General features: G+C 41.6%; 3 protein-coding genes across 5 annotated transcripts; 1 reads left to right on the top strand and 2 right to left on the bottom strand.

Moving 5' to 3' along the window:
* Window positions 1–948: 948 nt before the first annotated feature.
* LOC112460647 (protein spaetzle 4-like) lies at window positions 949–7,719 on the bottom strand. 2 transcript variants are annotated; one of them, XM_025025435.1, is made up of 9 exons: window positions 7,633–7,719; window positions 7,267–7,523; window positions 6,937–7,207; window positions 5,847–6,473; window positions 4,577–4,770; window positions 3,258–3,413; window positions 2,115–2,990; window positions 1,627–1,749; window positions 949–1,398 (listed from the first exon to the last, which is right to left on the bottom strand). In XM_025025435.1, the coding sequence occupies exons 4-9, from the start codon at window positions 5,874–5,876 to the stop codon at window positions 1,146–1,148; spliced, it is 1,632 nt and encodes a 543-aa protein (XP_024881203.1). In that variant the 5' UTR covers window positions 5,877–6,473; window positions 6,937–7,207; window positions 7,267–7,523; window positions 7,633–7,719; the 3' UTR covers window positions 949–1,145. The 2 variants fall into 2 exon arrangements, with proteins under 2 accessions (XP_024881203.1, XP_024881204.1); XM_025025436.1 differs by lacking the exons at window positions 5,847–6,473; window positions 6,937–7,207; window positions 7,267–7,523; window positions 7,633–7,719 and having other exon boundaries at window positions 4,593–4,650.
* Window positions 7,720–9,306: 1,587 nt separating this feature from the next.
* On the top strand, window positions 9,307–11,325 carry LOC112460646 (E3 ubiquitin-protein ligase TM129-like). 2 transcript variants are annotated; one of them, XM_025025434.1, is made up of 7 exons: window positions 9,307–9,528; window positions 9,613–9,874; window positions 10,007–10,220; window positions 10,324–10,513; window positions 10,586–10,780; window positions 10,882–11,027; window positions 11,130–11,325. In XM_025025434.1, exons 2-7 carry the CDS (start codon window positions 9,673–9,675, stop codon window positions 11,251–11,253), a joined length of 1,071 nt encoding a protein of 356 aa, XP_024881202.1. In that variant the 5' UTR covers window positions 9,307–9,528; window positions 9,613–9,672; the 3' UTR covers window positions 11,254–11,325. The 2 variants fall into 2 exon arrangements, with proteins under 2 accessions (XP_024881202.1, XP_024881201.1); XM_025025433.1 differs by having other exon boundaries at window positions 9,971–10,220.
* A 98-nt stretch (window positions 11,326–11,423) lies between these two features.
* LOC112460645 (DNA-directed RNA polymerase II subunit RPB2) lies at window positions 11,424–16,528 on the bottom strand. The gene is made up of 7 exons (XM_025025432.1): window positions 16,366–16,528; window positions 13,699–15,634; window positions 13,386–13,608; window positions 12,837–13,298; window positions 12,399–12,741; window positions 12,065–12,323; window positions 11,424–11,971 (listed from the first exon to the last, which is right to left on the bottom strand). The coding sequence occupies exons 1-7, from the start codon at window positions 16,391–16,393 to the stop codon at window positions 11,686–11,688; spliced, it is 3,537 nt and encodes a 1,178-aa protein (XP_024881200.1). The 5' UTR covers window positions 16,394–16,528; the 3' UTR covers window positions 11,424–11,685.
* Window positions 16,529–16,689: the final 161 nt, after the last annotated feature.

Raw genomic sequence — 16,689 nt, 5'->3', positions numbered from 1 at the left:
ACAGTATATATTGCATGATATTGTATGATAAAGTTATATTTGCTGGTACGCGCAATACATATACATAATCTCTTAAAATCTCTCGAAAAAATATATCGATTAGTGTAACACTAGTAAGAAATGTGACAATTTCATTATTTCTTAAATTATTTTAAAGGGGGGCATACATCCAGACAGGTCAAAGAATCGATTTTTCAATTTTTGCTTTTTTCTTATAGTGTGATATCTTAAGAATATTTTCCTAAAGTTGCAAGTCAAAATTTGAAAAAATAAAGTTACAGCGTTTTAAATTTTAAATAAATAGGCGTTTGGATCGCCGCAGCACCGGTATTTGTCCCCCTTTAATTTACGCATTCCTCTATTCGTTATTGTCCTAAGTATGTAGTAATAATGTCAAGAAAACCTATACCACTTAAATCGACGATGTTTTAATGAGTTTAAGTTTATATCGCCATCACGATCAAGTATAAAATTAAATACGGATCGTTAAATTTATATAAACCGTTATACGTATATTAAGTAGTATACATTTCTCTAAACGAGAATTTAGAAACAAATTATCCTAGTTTGTTATCTCGTACATTTCACTTATTAAAAATAACGTTATGTTGGACTGACAAAATTCTATACAAATTGTTTGATATGGCAAAGAAAATTTTCTAAAAGAAAATCTTTTATCTGCCATCCATATGTGAACAGCACAAATTATTAATCAAATTTAATCACACTTTCCTTGGAAAGTAAGCAACATCGGAGGGACATTCTTTCGTTTACGAATAACTCTGTTAACTTATTACGAAAAATTAAATAATTTCAACAATATACATAATATACTTTATAAATATTTGTAAATACGCATATCTATTCTACTATAAATATGTGCCTACGTAACTTTATATATGTATAGATAATTTCAACATATTAAATAGAAAATGTTGTTTTTTTTTGTGAACATGTATAAAAGAGATATCAAACATCAACAATAAATCTAAAATCTCTGAATTAAATAGAAAGAGGATCTTTAATTAAAAGACTGATTTGTACTGCACTCGTTAGAATTTCGCGTAGAGGATCTTATCTAGCTGGTCGCCCTCAACTTACGCGCGTGTATTATTTGGCGGCCGGCCAGCCAGAAGACAATTGGATCACGGGTAACGGTTCCGCGTTGGCGATTGCACCTTGATTCGTCGTTTGTGCGAGGTGCGCGGCGAACGCGACGTCACCCGAAATTCCAATGGCAGATCATAGCAACGGCAGACGCAACAGCTGGGAAACTTGAACCAGTCGCTGAAAATGCCGCGGCACTCGTTGTTGGGGTCGTAAGCCAACAGCCGATGCAGCCGATACTGCTGCTCGCATCTGCATCCATCCCGGCAATACATTTGCTTGTTCTCGTGTCTGCGACAGAATTAGAGATTCAAGAAAAAAAGAATAATAAGATAAGAATATAATGCACCGAAAAAGACTGGTATTTAACACAAACGTTTCGATATTTGTTTTAAATACCTCTCAACCTGAGAGATACAAACTAAATTATGGGTATTAATTTATGTTTCCTTCTTTCTCTTAATTTTTTAATCGCGAACCCATCATTGATATTTCTTGTTCAGGAATAACGACACTTACGTGCACTTCTCCCAATGGACATATTGCTCGAAGGGATACAGATTGAGGAGGGCCAAGACCTCGCCGCGAGTATTATTGGCCCAAAACGGCGCTACCACTTCCTCCTTGACGGGACAGGCGTTCCTGCGCAAAATGATTCGATGAATCCTCTCATATTTTTCATTTTACTTCTCTGTATATATTGCATTTTATGTGTTTTTTCTCCTTTTTTCCTTTCTTCTAAAAATTTCACGTTATTAGTTTTATATAATTCTTTATTTTTACATCTCTTTAAGGTTCCTAGGTACTCGCTGTGGCCCTGTTAGATCATAACGTCAGAGAAATGATGAAAAATGACACGCTGAGAATTCTTGCGTGCCATTTCTCATCATTCCTCGTGGCGAGTACCCAGGAGCTTTAATTAAAAATTCTTTCTGTTCTTATTTTTTTATTTCAATAATTTAATAACTCAGTTTATTACACAACTACGAAACGGATTATTTACTCACACTCCTCTAAGCTTCAGCACCGGCTGCTCCTGCTGATCCTTCGCTGCATCTTGATAAAGCTGTCCTCCAGTATTTGTCGATGTCTCAGCCATGCCCGAAGGCCGATACTCAGGACGTGGTCTGAACTGTTGCTGTTGCTCATGACTCGCTGCGATTATTAGTTCTTCATGTACCGTAGTCTTTGTAGCAGCGCCAAGCGTTTCTTCCTCCTCCTCTTCTTCCTGATCAACCAGCGATTCCGTAGGGACACTCCTCGTCGTTCCAGCTGGTTCCAAGGTTGTGTCTTCGATCGTCGTTTTCTCTGAATACGCTACCACTTCTGGTTCTGGTTCCTCCAACTCCTCATCGATCCTATCGTTCTGCCCGGGAATCTCGTTAATGCTGAAATTTTGTTCCTTGACGATCTGAGCCACGGTAACGCTCGGCGATGTCGATGTCGACATCGTCATCGTCGTCGTAGTTGTCGTGCTATTCACCACAGAATCACTATCAGCAACCTTGGTAGTGATGTTCGAAAACTTTGGAGAAGTTGACGTTACGGAGGTTTGAGTCTTGACCTCCTCCATGCTCGTAACGGTAGAAGTAGACACGGGCGTCGTTGAGGACGACGCACGCGTAACGAGAGTCGGGGCGCTGGTCGACGTCGAAGACGAAGTTGAAGAAGTAGTCGTCGTACTCGAAGGGGTGGTCGAACTAGTTGTCCGTTCGGTGGGCCTGAAATGCGGCCTGGTGTACTCACTGAGCTTCGAGAACTTATTCATTCGCTTGGCGATAGGATCGTTGAAGGAGCGACTGGTGAATCCGCGACCTTCATACTCGTTATCCTTTGCCCGATCGTCGTCGATAAATTCGTAATCATCGTCATATTGGAATTGTCTGAAAATCGCAACACGCAATTCTTATGTATAAAATTTAATTACGTATAATCAAATTTGTCTGCCACGTTAAGTCTGCATTTTTATTTTTTAAATTTTGATTTTAAATTTGTAATCAATGAATCCAAAAACTTCTATACTAAGATTCTGCAAAATTAAAAAACATTTGTGCGATAAAAGATTAAGATATGTTAAAGTCATATTTTGAAATCAAAGAGAGAAACGACTATCAATGAAATATCGTCGAAAGGAATTGCGAGAAAGCTACCTCAGATCGTCGGCGAAATGATGATAATACTCGTCGTATTTTAGCTCGATATCGTTCTTTTCGAATTCCGTTCGGAGAACACTGATGTAATTCTCGTCCCCATACATGCGTCTCATCAACCCCTGATTCTCTTGCACAAATCGGCGTACCGCATGCCTGCGAACGAACAGCAGAAACATAACTCTGTGGTGACAAAGTGGATAAGATGGCGCAAATCTTCTTTTAAAGAACTTTAAAAATGTGTGGAAACTAATAAGTTTTATTTCAAGTCTCAACTGAGACAATGACAACATTTAGAGTTTTTAATAAATAAACGAATTAAAAAAGATCAACAAGAATATATCTCGTGTTATTTTTCATGTTTAAAGTAAGATTTTTCTTATATATAATCCGTTGCTTTATTTCTCTATCTATTCTAATTTTTACAAAGACAAGTGAAACAAAAAAAAAATTGTCTGGCCTAGATTCAAGGCGAAATTTCGTTAATAAAAAAAAAAAAAAAAAAAAAAAATTGATCCGGATGAAAATAGAAGTTTATGACTATTACCGAATTCATAGAACTGCGTAACGCACAAATTGCAGATCTGCAGCATAAGATTCTCGAGTCAAACCAAAAAACTAGGACAAGTGCCAGATGGAATATAATACGTACAATAGCGGACGCCAAGGCGGCATTTGAAACAGCATTTCATATAATTACACAAGACATGAAGCAACAATGTTACAAGTATAATATATATAAATGCTCATATACTCAGTCCTATTACTCGTGCCCGAGCGTGGTGACTTCTCTTCATATACATGTGTTGCGCACGTGGATTATACACATTGTATATGGAACCTACAGTTTAACGCCGATTTCGAACGGCTATATTTTTTAGAGAAGTTCTCTTTTGGCAAGACATACTCTCGGTGGTTTTTCATTGCCTTCCGAGAGGAGAACGAGCTAATATAAATTTTTCTAGCTCTACCGGGAATCGAACCCGGGACCTTTGGCTCAATAGACCAGTGCGCTGTCTACTAGGCCACGCTCGTCCTCGAAATTTCGTTGATAATATAAAACGTTTAAAATAAAAAAAAAGATAGAAGAGACGGAGAAGGATTTCAAGATTAATCATCGCCCGAAAATTTCAAACATGCATTGAGGAGCCTTTGATCCACTTTGATTCGTTTACTTGGACGATTGGCGACGCCAAAACTTTCGCCGCGAACAAATCGAGCGCGCGCGTGAGCGTACGAGTGTCGGGCGGGCGAAAGTCTCTCGAGGAGAGATCGATCGCTACGAGCGGAAGAGACGAAGCGCAAATGAGACGAAGTACCAAGGATAAGAGCTACCGGCGATCGTGCACCAGTTCTGTTGGCGAAAGTCACAGGGTAAATCCTCGTGGTGCGCGCGTCCAGCGCGCGAGTACGGTTTGCTGCAAGCCGAGGAAGCGTCGTATCCGAACGTGCTCGGCCCGCCGCCGCCGCCACCACCGCCGCTCTGGCATCTCGTCAGCTGCAATGCAATCACCTGCAATCACACGGATAAATTATTGTCGGAATAATAAATTATTTTACGACGTAATGGACATAATGGGATCTTCCATTACTCGCTTCACTTCCCGAAAAAATTAACGAGACGAACGAGAAAAGGATGAAAAAAATCGACAAGAGTTCACAACAAGAACATTTAATCTTCTGAATGAGAGGTTGACGTTAAAATAAACATGGAATTTTTATCTTATTTCTTTCTATCCTTACTTATGTATTTTTACAAAATTATCGGTCATTGAAAATGTATCTATATAATATTTATTCCCGATCATGTGTTGCTTAATAACTAAATAATTGTCACATTTGAAACACGAAACTGTCTGTAAAAGATACCGATGTGTGTGTTTTAGCATGTAACTAACAAGGAACATATCACAACTGTCTGAAACCGATTTGATTCTCTTCGAAATTCTTAAACACAAAAATCGGAGTTTAAGTGGATAAAATAATCCTTCAAAGCTTCTATTTAATTTTAAACAATTATTGTCGAAATGATTAGATTTTAGAAAATATATATATATATGTGCATATGTGTTTTATGGTTTTTTAAATGTATTTTATAACTGCGTATTTAAATTTCCTGAAAATTCAATTATTTTGTTGTTTTTCAAACTATTCTTACTCTCATCACTATTTTTATGAAGTTCTTATTTCTATGAGTCTTTTATAATAAATTTTTATCTGTTATTTAACGATATATTTCAAGAAGAATCAATCGCAGTTCCGAACAATTGTGATATGTCCCTTGTAAGCTTAGAACTAAACACCCATATCGATATCTTTAACAAACGGTTTTTTTGTATTCCATATTTAGTAATTATTTCAATTTAAACGGTATACAATTGAGATTAAAGATAGGAACAGAGAAAGAGAATAATCAAACAACACCAAAATCAAATTCTCGAAGATTGGGTAATGCTTAAAACAAATATCTGCCGTCTTCTCTCCCAATTCATTCGTTTCTCACAAAGAAGTTGTACGATACTCCGTTCACCCGCGTTCGCGAAAGAAAACAAGGATATATATATATTCGCCGTTCATTCAAGCGCTCACCTGAAGAACGAAGGGCGCGATCGCTTTCATAACTCGCGGGAGGGCTCTTGATTCTCGCTGGTCCAGCGGCTGGACCCGCGGGATCCGTAACAGCCGACCGACTAACGTTTAAAACTGCTCCCGCACGTACCCCACGCGTAATCACCCTGTTCAGGGTGCGCGAAGAACGACAACGATAACGGCGGCCAGCGGCTGTCGGTCTCATTGACGGCCTCGACGCGAGGATGCGACGGATGCGGCAGAAAACGTGTGCGACGGAAACGACGGGACGAAGGCTACATGACAGACAGCGGCGCGCACCTGCCTACCTACCGCGTGCAAGCAGGCCGCTTTCATTACTGCCCGTAATCAGCCGCGGCCCGGTCGACCGTCCGCCCATGCGACGAGGCGACCCGTGACGATGCTTCTCACGTGGAAGAAAAAGTGTGTAGCCCGCCAGCGTACGGGAGAGAAGATGCTATACGCGCGGCAGTGGCGGCCGACCGTCTCGCCTCGCCCACGTCCGTCCTGCCCGTCCTGGCTCTCCAGATTCCCGATCGAACGCGGAATAAATGCGACTGCGATCGTTTTCAGACGAGATCTCCTGAAGCGGAAGCGGCTTGAAAAAGAGCTGTCTCATTTAGACAACTGCAAGTAGAAGAGCGAGATTAGCTTTTAAACTTTGTCACGGTGTGTTGCGCAGGGTTATGTAATGACTTACGCCAGGTATTGTGGTTAAGATACGTGTAATTATAAGACTTGAATACAATAGGCAGTGTGTCTTCTTGGAAAAGGTAATGCAACGAAGAGAAACTTTATACACACTGCAACGTAACGAACGAACGACAAGACAGGTAGAGTACATAGATAGTGAGAGTATATAGTGAAACGCAGTAAGCGCTCACGCAACGGAACTTTAATTTTCCCTAGCATGCGTGGCGTGTCTGTGCGAACATAGAGGCGCTTCAAGGCGCTAGAGCGCCATATTCAACACGGTGATAGGGCGATAATTTCTCTAAAGCTAAAGATATACCAACCATTGTTTTATTTTGATTTTCTATACGATAGAGAGATAACGAATCTTCTCTCCGTCAAAAATAGAGATACGTACAAGGTGCGGGACTGTCATTTGAACCTCGTGTATCTTAGCGTCGATGATCGAACAAGCGTCGCGCGTATTAGCCCAGCCGGATATTCGGCCCTGGACGAAAGGAGAGTCCGCGGGAGAGACGCGAAATGAAGAGGACGAAGGAGGAAGGACCGAGAGAGCGCGACTTCGTCGAGAGTAGGTCACGCCGGTGGGTACCGTTATAGTTGCCGCCGCCGATCTGTGTCACGGGGACCCCGCCAGTGACGTAGCCTGGGTGCCAACTCGGTTAATCCTGAAAACGGAGAGAGAACCTTGAGAGAACGCTCGCGTTGTCCGGGGGGAGCAACGCACTTTCAAGTATTCTGAAAACTCTCCGGGACGTCTCGAGGTTGCTAATCGCGTATCATCTCGCGCGAAGAGACGCGAACCCTTTAAAATCCCTTTTAGGGTTTCCGGGATGATTCGAGGAGAAGACTCGACGTCGTCTAGGTAGCTTCGCGGTCCTGTCGACGACGTTGTTGTCGAAAATTGAGCATCAGCGGTGGCGACGAGATCGGCGACATTTGTTCCTTAGCGAGGGGGAACAGCCTACGCCGCTGAACGAGCATCTACACAAAAAGACACGCTGGGATGGTCATAAATAGCGATTTAAGGTTTACGGCGAGACCAGCCGCGCGCGAGCGCTCGCGGGCGCGAGTACCCGCGCGGTCTACTAACCTCGAAAGCACTGTCACTGGACAAGTGGCTCTTTCACTGAATTTCCTCGCTTTTGAAGGCGCCGCGTTGCGCCTCGCTCACGCCTCTTGATCTGCATGTTTCGCTTTTGAACGCCTCTCGATCGCGAACGATCGCCGACACGCGACGGGGCCGTGGGTCCCGAAGGCCGAGGTTTCAGTTTTTCCAAGGAACTTTACCACGTCTTGTAGTTATCTTACAATTCCGAAGACGTAGCTTGTGATTTTAGCGAAAAGACGCCCGTACGATGTCTTTGAGACAATGTCTTGAGATCTTACGTTCTCGATTTATAACGTAAACATTGTTTTTGAAGTGTGTACTTTAAAAACGCCTTATCACGTGAGATTGTTTTTAGCGCGCGTAATTTCGGTCGGTAATACAGTTTAAAGTTTATTCATAGTCAGATAATCAATTACCGAGTCGTATTATACATATAGCATTCTTTTATTTAATTTTTCTATCGTTTTGAAAAAAAAAACCGAAATTTTTTTAAGAGATAAATACATATGTCCCACATTTTGATCTAGAACACAACATATTGAACATATATTAAAAGCGCAACATATCAAAATCAAAGAAGAAAAGTTTCGCGAGGTTCCTCGTGAGAATAAATGATAAATCGGTGCGCCAATAATATATTTTGTAATGTACGTAATATAATATTAGTAACAAAAGAATTTGAAATGACATTTGTAATGACAATTTCATTTGTAATAACAATTTCTATTTGTCGAAAATATATAATTATATATAATTAATGTTAATAGGCGTAAAACCTGTTTGCGCGCGCACACTCGCATATGCATACGCAAATATACACACAGAGAAGATATCTCATAAAGCTAGCATCAACTATGCGCGATTCGTAATTCGAGGGTTCATAATTCGCTATTTGTATGAGATTCCCGAACAGTGCGAATGGGAGAAATATTCATTCGAGTTCTCGCTCGTTGTTTAAAATTCATGCCAATTCGCCGGAGCGGTTTCTCTTGACGAATCAACTAACAGTAACATATTAATTATACCTAATATAGTACGCAGTAGCAATCGACGTACTATATAATTAATGTTATTAATCCGCTAACTGAAAAGATGATAGTTGTGTCACGAGCATGCATGATCGTGCGCGAGAACAGTAATTTATTTCATCATGCGGCGCGAGGAAGAAGCGTTTTTTTTTTTTAATATCTCGTTCACGATGTCGTGAATCGGCGACTGACAAATGAGACGAGTTTTGCGCTAGAGTTTCATCAAGAATCGCGGCTATACGACCAGATGACCCTTTCAAGATCTAATCTCCTACCTGCGAAAACGAGTTTCGAAATTTCTATCTCTTCTCGAATAAACGATAAGCGCGCGTATGGCATTACATTCGTATGTTGATTTATGAAACGTTGATGGATCAGATGCAATGAGCTGCAGTGGAAAGCTACGAGGAACAAAAAACAAGAATAAATTTTTCATATTATTGTATATTGTATATAACACAGTTAATTATAATAAATTATAACTATATAGTGCATCCTAAAATTACTTTATATTTTTGTACAAATGTTAATACTTCAGAGCGTTCTTCTTCTTCTTCTTTCTTCATTGAAAGAAAAGAGAAGAGGAATGCTTCGAAGCACTTTGTAGCGTCAAGTGGCCAATGTGCTACCATTGGGGTTTAAAAACTCTAACCTACAAATCTTTCTGGATCTGTCATTGCTGGTGGATTTGGATACAGAGTTTCGATAAACAAACAGATATATCCGTCGTCAAAATCAAAGTCGAAACTATAATACGCTTTCGGATGATTCGTGATCTTTGACAATTTCCACGAGCCAGTTATGAAAAGACACCTGCAGTCCGCGTGTCACTGAATGTAACTCACTGAATGTAATCCATCGCCAATTGTTACTTTTACGAAAAATTCAGCTGAGAAGATGGTGCTAAAATAATCTACGAAATTATTCCAAACAGGTCGTTGCTACGCTTCTGACAAACGGCGAGTCTCCCCTCTACTTTTCTCTAAATGAAAAAATGTCAGCTGTACTTTTCTATACTTTGTTTTATCTTCTGATGTCCGGATGTATAATCTATCCGCCGACGGAATTTGTCTCAGCGGGACTGACCGTCAAAGATGTCTTCGCAAATTGGCTTGGCAGTGAGAATGAGTTTTTCGTACAGTATCACATCAGGCGGAGCGTAGCCACTTTGCTTCTGCATTCTGCACTACCTCTGGGTAATATATGTTTTTTTTCTTTAATTATATCCAATTGTATCTGCTCTACATCATTTTTACAAGCGTTTACTGGTGTACAATCCTCTCTTTGTACAGGCTATGTTCTAGGATTGCTCTTCTTTGATCACATAGATGCCGAAAAGCTGTTGCTAAATGATGGAAATTATCTTGGGCCGTTAATCGTTCTCTGTGCGACGATTGTTCCGCTTTACACGCTAAACAAGGTCTTCGAGTGGTCTGTGAACAATTGGGCCACTCATCCGATAGCAAAGAATCTGTCTGTGTACGGCAATAATAATACTCCATGGACATCTGTCGCCTCGGACATTAATACAGAGTATCGAAGGTTCGTTCAAATACCTAGCTTGTACTTGGGAACGTGAATCTCACGCATACGCGTGTATGCTGTAAATACATGTATTTATACTAAAATAACCATTTCATTTTAGAATAGATAAAATCGTTATTGTCACAAATAGCGTAACTCGTGTCATAGCGACGGACAATTGGATTATTAAGATCACACCTTATAAATTCCAAGTGGCACATCAAAGCGACGCGACCTTAGTCGTGAATAAGAGCGACGTCCATTTCATGTCGCCCACAACGAGAGATCAAGTTCAGTTCATCAATATACAGGTATTTCTCGTAGCTACACACAAATCGCTACCGATTGTCCATGATCCACTGATCTACGTGTCGTTTTTCCAGGTGAAACCCATGCGAGCTATGGCACAGGAGTTCGACATAAGATTAAACGCATTAGATTTTAAGGATCTGCAGGACAAAGTTTCACGGCCAATTGCTGTACTGCACAATATAAGGTTTCATAGAACCTTGCTCGATAGATTTATCGACACTTTCAAAGAAGAGGTCGATAAAAATCCATTCTACGATACTGCCGAGGTATCAAGTGGCACGGTTGTTATCGCCACAATTATTTTGATTTCTCTTCTCGTCTGTTTGTCTTCAATATACTTCAATTACATTGATTCATACATATATAGGAGTTAGGTCAATGCATCGGATGCATGCAAGCGTTGTCGAATGTTAAATTGAACAGATTGTGCAACAGTACCGAAAATAGAGACGTTGACGACTGCACGACGTGTTTTTGCCGTCCAATGTGGTGTATAGAGTGTATGGCGAAATGGTCGGTAAATTTTTACTATAATTTATTCGTGATTACTCCTATTTATATCATACATTCAGATATCGTGTATTGTTAATATTATTATTATCATTACTTGAACAGGTTTGCCTCGAGACAAGATGAGGACACACCGGAAACGTGGTTGTCCTCCAAATGTACCTGTCCTCTTTGCAGAGCACGATTCTGCGTTTTAGATGTGTGTCTTGTAAGAAATCCTAATGATTAATTCAAATAATGTGTACTATTTTGAAAAATCCTTATTTGTATCAATCTTTTTTAAATACAATTTTTAAAAGAACATCCAAAATTTATTTAAGCAACACATTTTTATACGTAAACTACATGTTGTTTTCATGATGTTAACACATATACAAATTAATAGGCAGGTCAACTCTTTTGCGAGATTAATAACTAATATGATAAACCAATTTATTTTATTCGCACAAATTGATAAACATCAAGCATTATGAAGTTTGACATACATAAAGATTACTATCATTTTATTATTAATAAATAGTTGCTAATTCACATTAGAAACTTATGAAAAGCTTTTCATCAATCTGTCTTACGTGTCACTGTACGACAATACGGTATGCAATCGGTATATACAATGATAAGTCGGTGATACTTTACGTAAAATAAATTATTTACAGAAGACTCATTGTATCATGAGTCTAGGTGCAATATTCATTGCCATTAGTTCCTGGAAGAGCAACTTTGCCGCGTACGGCAGCCTAATTTGTGAAATTTGCGTTTTGTTTTTGCATCCCTTGCATTCGAAAGTGTTGTTTCGCAAATTCGCTATAGCGATTAAACCACAAAAATTACATATGTGAATTCTATATGGATCTGATACTTCAAACAGACGTTCTCGCAGAAACTGCGCCGCGCCATGAGAAATTTGACAATCCCGTTCCATTTCTCCGAAACGAAGTCCACCATCCCTGGATAAACACATAGTTATATGTATATGTATTACATTTGAATCGATATGACAGATTACAATTAAAGTAATAAAGATAATAACACATAATTACCTCGCTCGACCCTCCATAGGTTGTCTAACTAAAATTTGCACAGGTCCTCTCGCTCTACTATGGATCTTATCGTCCACCATATGCTTCAAACGTTGATAATACGTCGGCCCCATAAAGACTTGCGCGAGGATCTTATGACCCGTGTGCCCGTTGCACATCATTTCGTTTCCTCGCAATTGGTAACCGTACTCTTGCAAAAGCGTGGAAATCTTTTGCACGTTCACAGCGTCGTTAAACGGCGTGGCGTCACCAATCTCTCCTAAAAACGTATCAAATTTGTACAAGAGCATTGTCCATCTCAAACCCAAGTATTGCTAAGTGTTACCGTTATTACCTTTATTGGCAGAAACTTTTCCTTGGATGCACTCGATCAAGTGACCGATAGTCATACGAGAAGGGATAGCGTGAGGATTGATAATAATGTCCGGTGTAAGACCTTCGCAGGAGAACGGCATGTCTTCTTGCCGGTACTGAATTCCGCATGTACCCTTCTGCCCGTGACGCGACGCAAATTTATCGCCGATTTGCGGGATACGTACACTGCGCACTCGGATCTTGCAGAATTTATATCCTTCGCTGTTCAACGTCAGCATCACTTGATCGACTATACCGGTCTCGCTGTTTCGTAAGAAAGTCGACGCGTCGCGTTTCATAAAACGTTTCGTTGTACTATCCAGCTAAAAGGCAAATAGCAAAGAATAAAGCACGTTATCCTCTTTTTCCATCAGAGAGATCTATTTGTTAGAGGATAATTAAAATACAATCACTTTACCTCATCATCCGTTTCCGGCAAAGTAATCGTTTTTCCTATGATCACGTCGTCGCCCGATACTCGAATTCCAGGTGCGATGATCCCGTCATCGTCCAACTTGTCGTATATAGCGTTGCGCATTCCCTGGCAAGTTAAGCGCGAGGGCTTCTCGAACTGCTCCTCCTGGTCGCCGATCTTCTTCGACTCGGACTCCTTGTAGGAGCGATAAAACACCGATCTGAAGAAGCCTCTCTCGACGGCGCTCGCATTCAGAATAACGCTGTCCTCTTGATTGTATCCCGTGTAACACAGGATCGCAACGATGCTGTTAATGCCGGCCGGTAATTCACGGAACCTGAGGTACTCCATGGATCTTGTTGTGACCAGCGGTTTATGAGGGTAATAGAGCACGTGAGCCAAGGTGTCCATGCGCACATGGAAATTCGTAATGTACACCCCCATAGCTTGTTTACCCATAGCACTCTGAAAAACAACTTTGTGTATTAGATCTCGTTAAAGACGTTAAACGGTAGAGAGAAAAACGTAGCGACTGAAATCTACGCATGATACCTGATAAGTGTTCCTAGGGCTCTGATTATGATCGGGGAACGGTATAATAGAAGCGCACACGCCCAAGATCATCGCCGGATGAATTTCGCAGTGCGTATACGTCGTACAATATGCGTATTCTTTGTCCTGTCGGAGATCATCGGGTGACATAGCTATCATGACAGTTTCTTCCTCCAGGGTGTCTATGTATTCCACTACTCCGCTACCTACTAATTCCTGCCACCTGTAACACACACACACAAATTGATCATATATCGAGCGCGACATTCGTAAAAGCAGACGAATGGAAAGCGGGAATATCCTAGATGCTTACCCGTCGTTATTGTAATCTCTTTCTTTCAACATGTTAATATGCCTCTTCTTCAGCAGCAAATTTTGACCTTCTACTATGAGCAGAGGTCTACTGATCCTACCAGCGTCCGTGTATATCCTTATCTCGCGGTCTCTAATATCGCGGACCATCGATACTTCCGACACGATGATGTCCATCTGCCTTCTCAGTTTGCGTAGAGTGGCCATCAATTGATCCGGATCGCGATGGATGCCGACCCAGCATCCGTTCACGAATATCTTCGTAGCGTCGGCGATCGCGCTCGGGGCTATCTCCTCAAGGTTCTCCATGGACCACTCCTCCAAGAATTCTAGGATAGGCGAGGGCTGCGAGCCGACGCTTATGTACGCCATCAGCGCTAGATTCTTCACCAGTCCTACAGCGGCACCCTCGGGGGTCTCCGCGGGGCACAGCATACCCCACAATGTGTTGTGCAGCTGACGTGGCTTGGCAAGTTTGCCGTCTCTTCCGATGGGCGAATTCACTCGTCTCAAATGCGACAGCGTCGACGCGAAGGTCAATCTGTTCAATACCTGCGACACCCCCGCCCTCGCCTGATGCGCCTTCTTCTGATCGCCCCAGTTACCCGTGGCGAGCGAGTATCTCAGACCGTCCGTGATGATTTTCGTCTTGATAGCCAGCTCGAGATTGAAGTCCTTTCCCCGATCTATGAATTTCTGCGCGTACAAGCGTACCTCCTTCATCAGATTTTTGAATAGACCTCGGAACAAAAACGCCAGCAGAGGCCCGGCCAAGTCCAGTCTCTTATTACCGTAATGATCGCGATCGTCCAATTCCCTTCGTCCCAGAGACGCCGACAGCAATCTGTGGACCATATAGCCGAGGAAATAAGCCTTTTTAGTTTCGCAGAAATCGCTTATGCCGACGTGCGGCAGCATCTCCTTCTGCAGGATTTCTCGGGCGTATTTAATCCGCTTCTCCTTGGTCACTCCCGGCTTGGCGCCTCTAGTACCGATAAAATTCAAAGCGACGTTCTGTTCCTGTATGACGAAAGCCTCGTCCAAGGACGGCTTCACCATTTCCATCATCTCGGGATCGTCAAAATCGTAAATGATATGTTCGAGGATATCGCGATCGGCCACAAATCCGAGGGCTCGAAAAACCACCATTATGGGGATCTCCTGCTTGATGTAAGGAATAATGGCGATAATGCGTTGGCCTATAGCGGACTTTTTAATACTGGCACCGCTCTTGGCCATCATGTTGATCCACAAGGTCGAGGTCGGACGCGAACTGTGTTCCAGGCAGGAACGGATTTCCGCCTTGTAGGCGTACTTCCCGTCCTTCATGCTGAACACGTAAACGGTGTTTGTAGCCATTTTCTCCTGGGCTATAAGAACCTTCTCCGAGCCGTTAATGATGAAATATCCACCGGGATCCAGCGGGCATTCGTTCAGTTCCGTCAAGTCACGATCGGACAAACCGGCGAGCAGGCAATACTTTGATCTCAACATAATCGGTATTTTCCCGATAAATGTTTTTTGATGCTGCGTCTCTACGGGGTCTTCGCCGTCCTTCTCGATCGTCTTGGTGATATCCACATACAACGGCGCGGAATACGTTAGATTTCTTAATCTGGCTTCATTGGGCATCATGGGAGACGGCGCGCCATCCTTCTCCCAATGGGTCGGCTTCGACAAGTAAATCTGCTCGAATTTTAACAAATGTTTCACAGGTTTCTCTATCTCGCCCGTGGTGTGCTGCGCCTCTGCCTGCAATTCTATCTGCGGCGAATCCTCCACGATACGCTGAACGGACATTTCGATAAATTCATCGAAGCTATCCAGCTGCTGCCGTACAAGTCCTTTCTCGTCGAAGTACGCATTGATGAGGATCCAGCAGGCTTCTTGCCAAAGTTTGGACGAGATTTCGTCCGCATCTTCCTCATCATATTGACCTGGAAATAAGTAAAAGTAGCATTTTAGGGATTTTTTTAAATTAAGCAGGTTCCAACTGCTCAGCCAGCATGAAAGCCTGTAAAGTTTGAAGTCAAGCCAGCAAAATAGCTAGCGACACTGTTCATACAGCAATAAGCACACAAATCCAGCAGGCCTATTCTTGATAACTCTTGATGAGAGTATCATTATCGTTATATTGTTGTTGCACAGTTTTTTTTTGTCGTATATTATACCTGTGCGATGACAACATAACAATGCCGACACTGTTGTTTAGAGTTACAGAATAAGACTGCAGCAATCCTGCATGAGCAAACTGAACAAAAGTGTATAAAACTATAAAAAATAGCACTTATAAGTTTATAAATACAATTAATATTAAAGTAAATCTAAAATAATAAATGTACCATACATGATACTTTTGCATAAATCAATTATATAAGATTTCATCGACATGTGGATCAAATTTGATGAAAATTTCACTTTGGTATTGACAGCAAAGATGAGCGAATTAGATTCGGTATTCGATGTGTTAACAAAAGTTCGCAAAACTCAAAAGGCAGAAAGGCAACTTTGATAATAAATATCGTAGAATTTCTTTAAAAATTAGCGGGAGTAAAAGATTCAAGCAAAAGTATTGGGAATATCATAAAGAAAGTGAAGACCGCAAAATTGCGAAGGTTTACGAGATATCCTAACCTTAATTTAATTCTAATTGTTTTGGTTCACTTACTGTCTTCGAGACCGAATATATTGCTCATTTTTTCTCAGCGTGCGAAATACGCGATTTCGGGATGTAGCTTCCACGTTAGTCGCAATTTTTCTTGCAATTTCTGCTAATGGAGCACGAATAAGCACAAATCAACGCCAAACACCCGGCGAAGATGCACGCTGAAGCGATATGGCGACACTGGCGACGACGACGACAAGCCGACAATGGTCGCGTACGGCAGACCAAACCGCTCAGTAGCAGTCGCACGTGATTGGCTCTTACTGTTAGAACCAACCAATCAACGCGGAGTGTTGATAAGACGAACTCAACAGTTGTGTCTGCTGA

The sequence above is a fragment of the Temnothorax curvispinosus genome, unplaced genomic scaffold, assembly GCF_003070985.1.
Source record: "Temnothorax curvispinosus isolate PA1 unplaced genomic scaffold, ASM307098v1 QBEX01010689.1, whole genome shotgun sequence".
Taxonomy (NCBI): domain Eukaryota; kingdom Metazoa; phylum Arthropoda; class Insecta; order Hymenoptera; family Formicidae; genus Temnothorax; species Temnothorax curvispinosus.
This window is presented reverse-complemented; position numbering and strand designations above follow the sequence as displayed.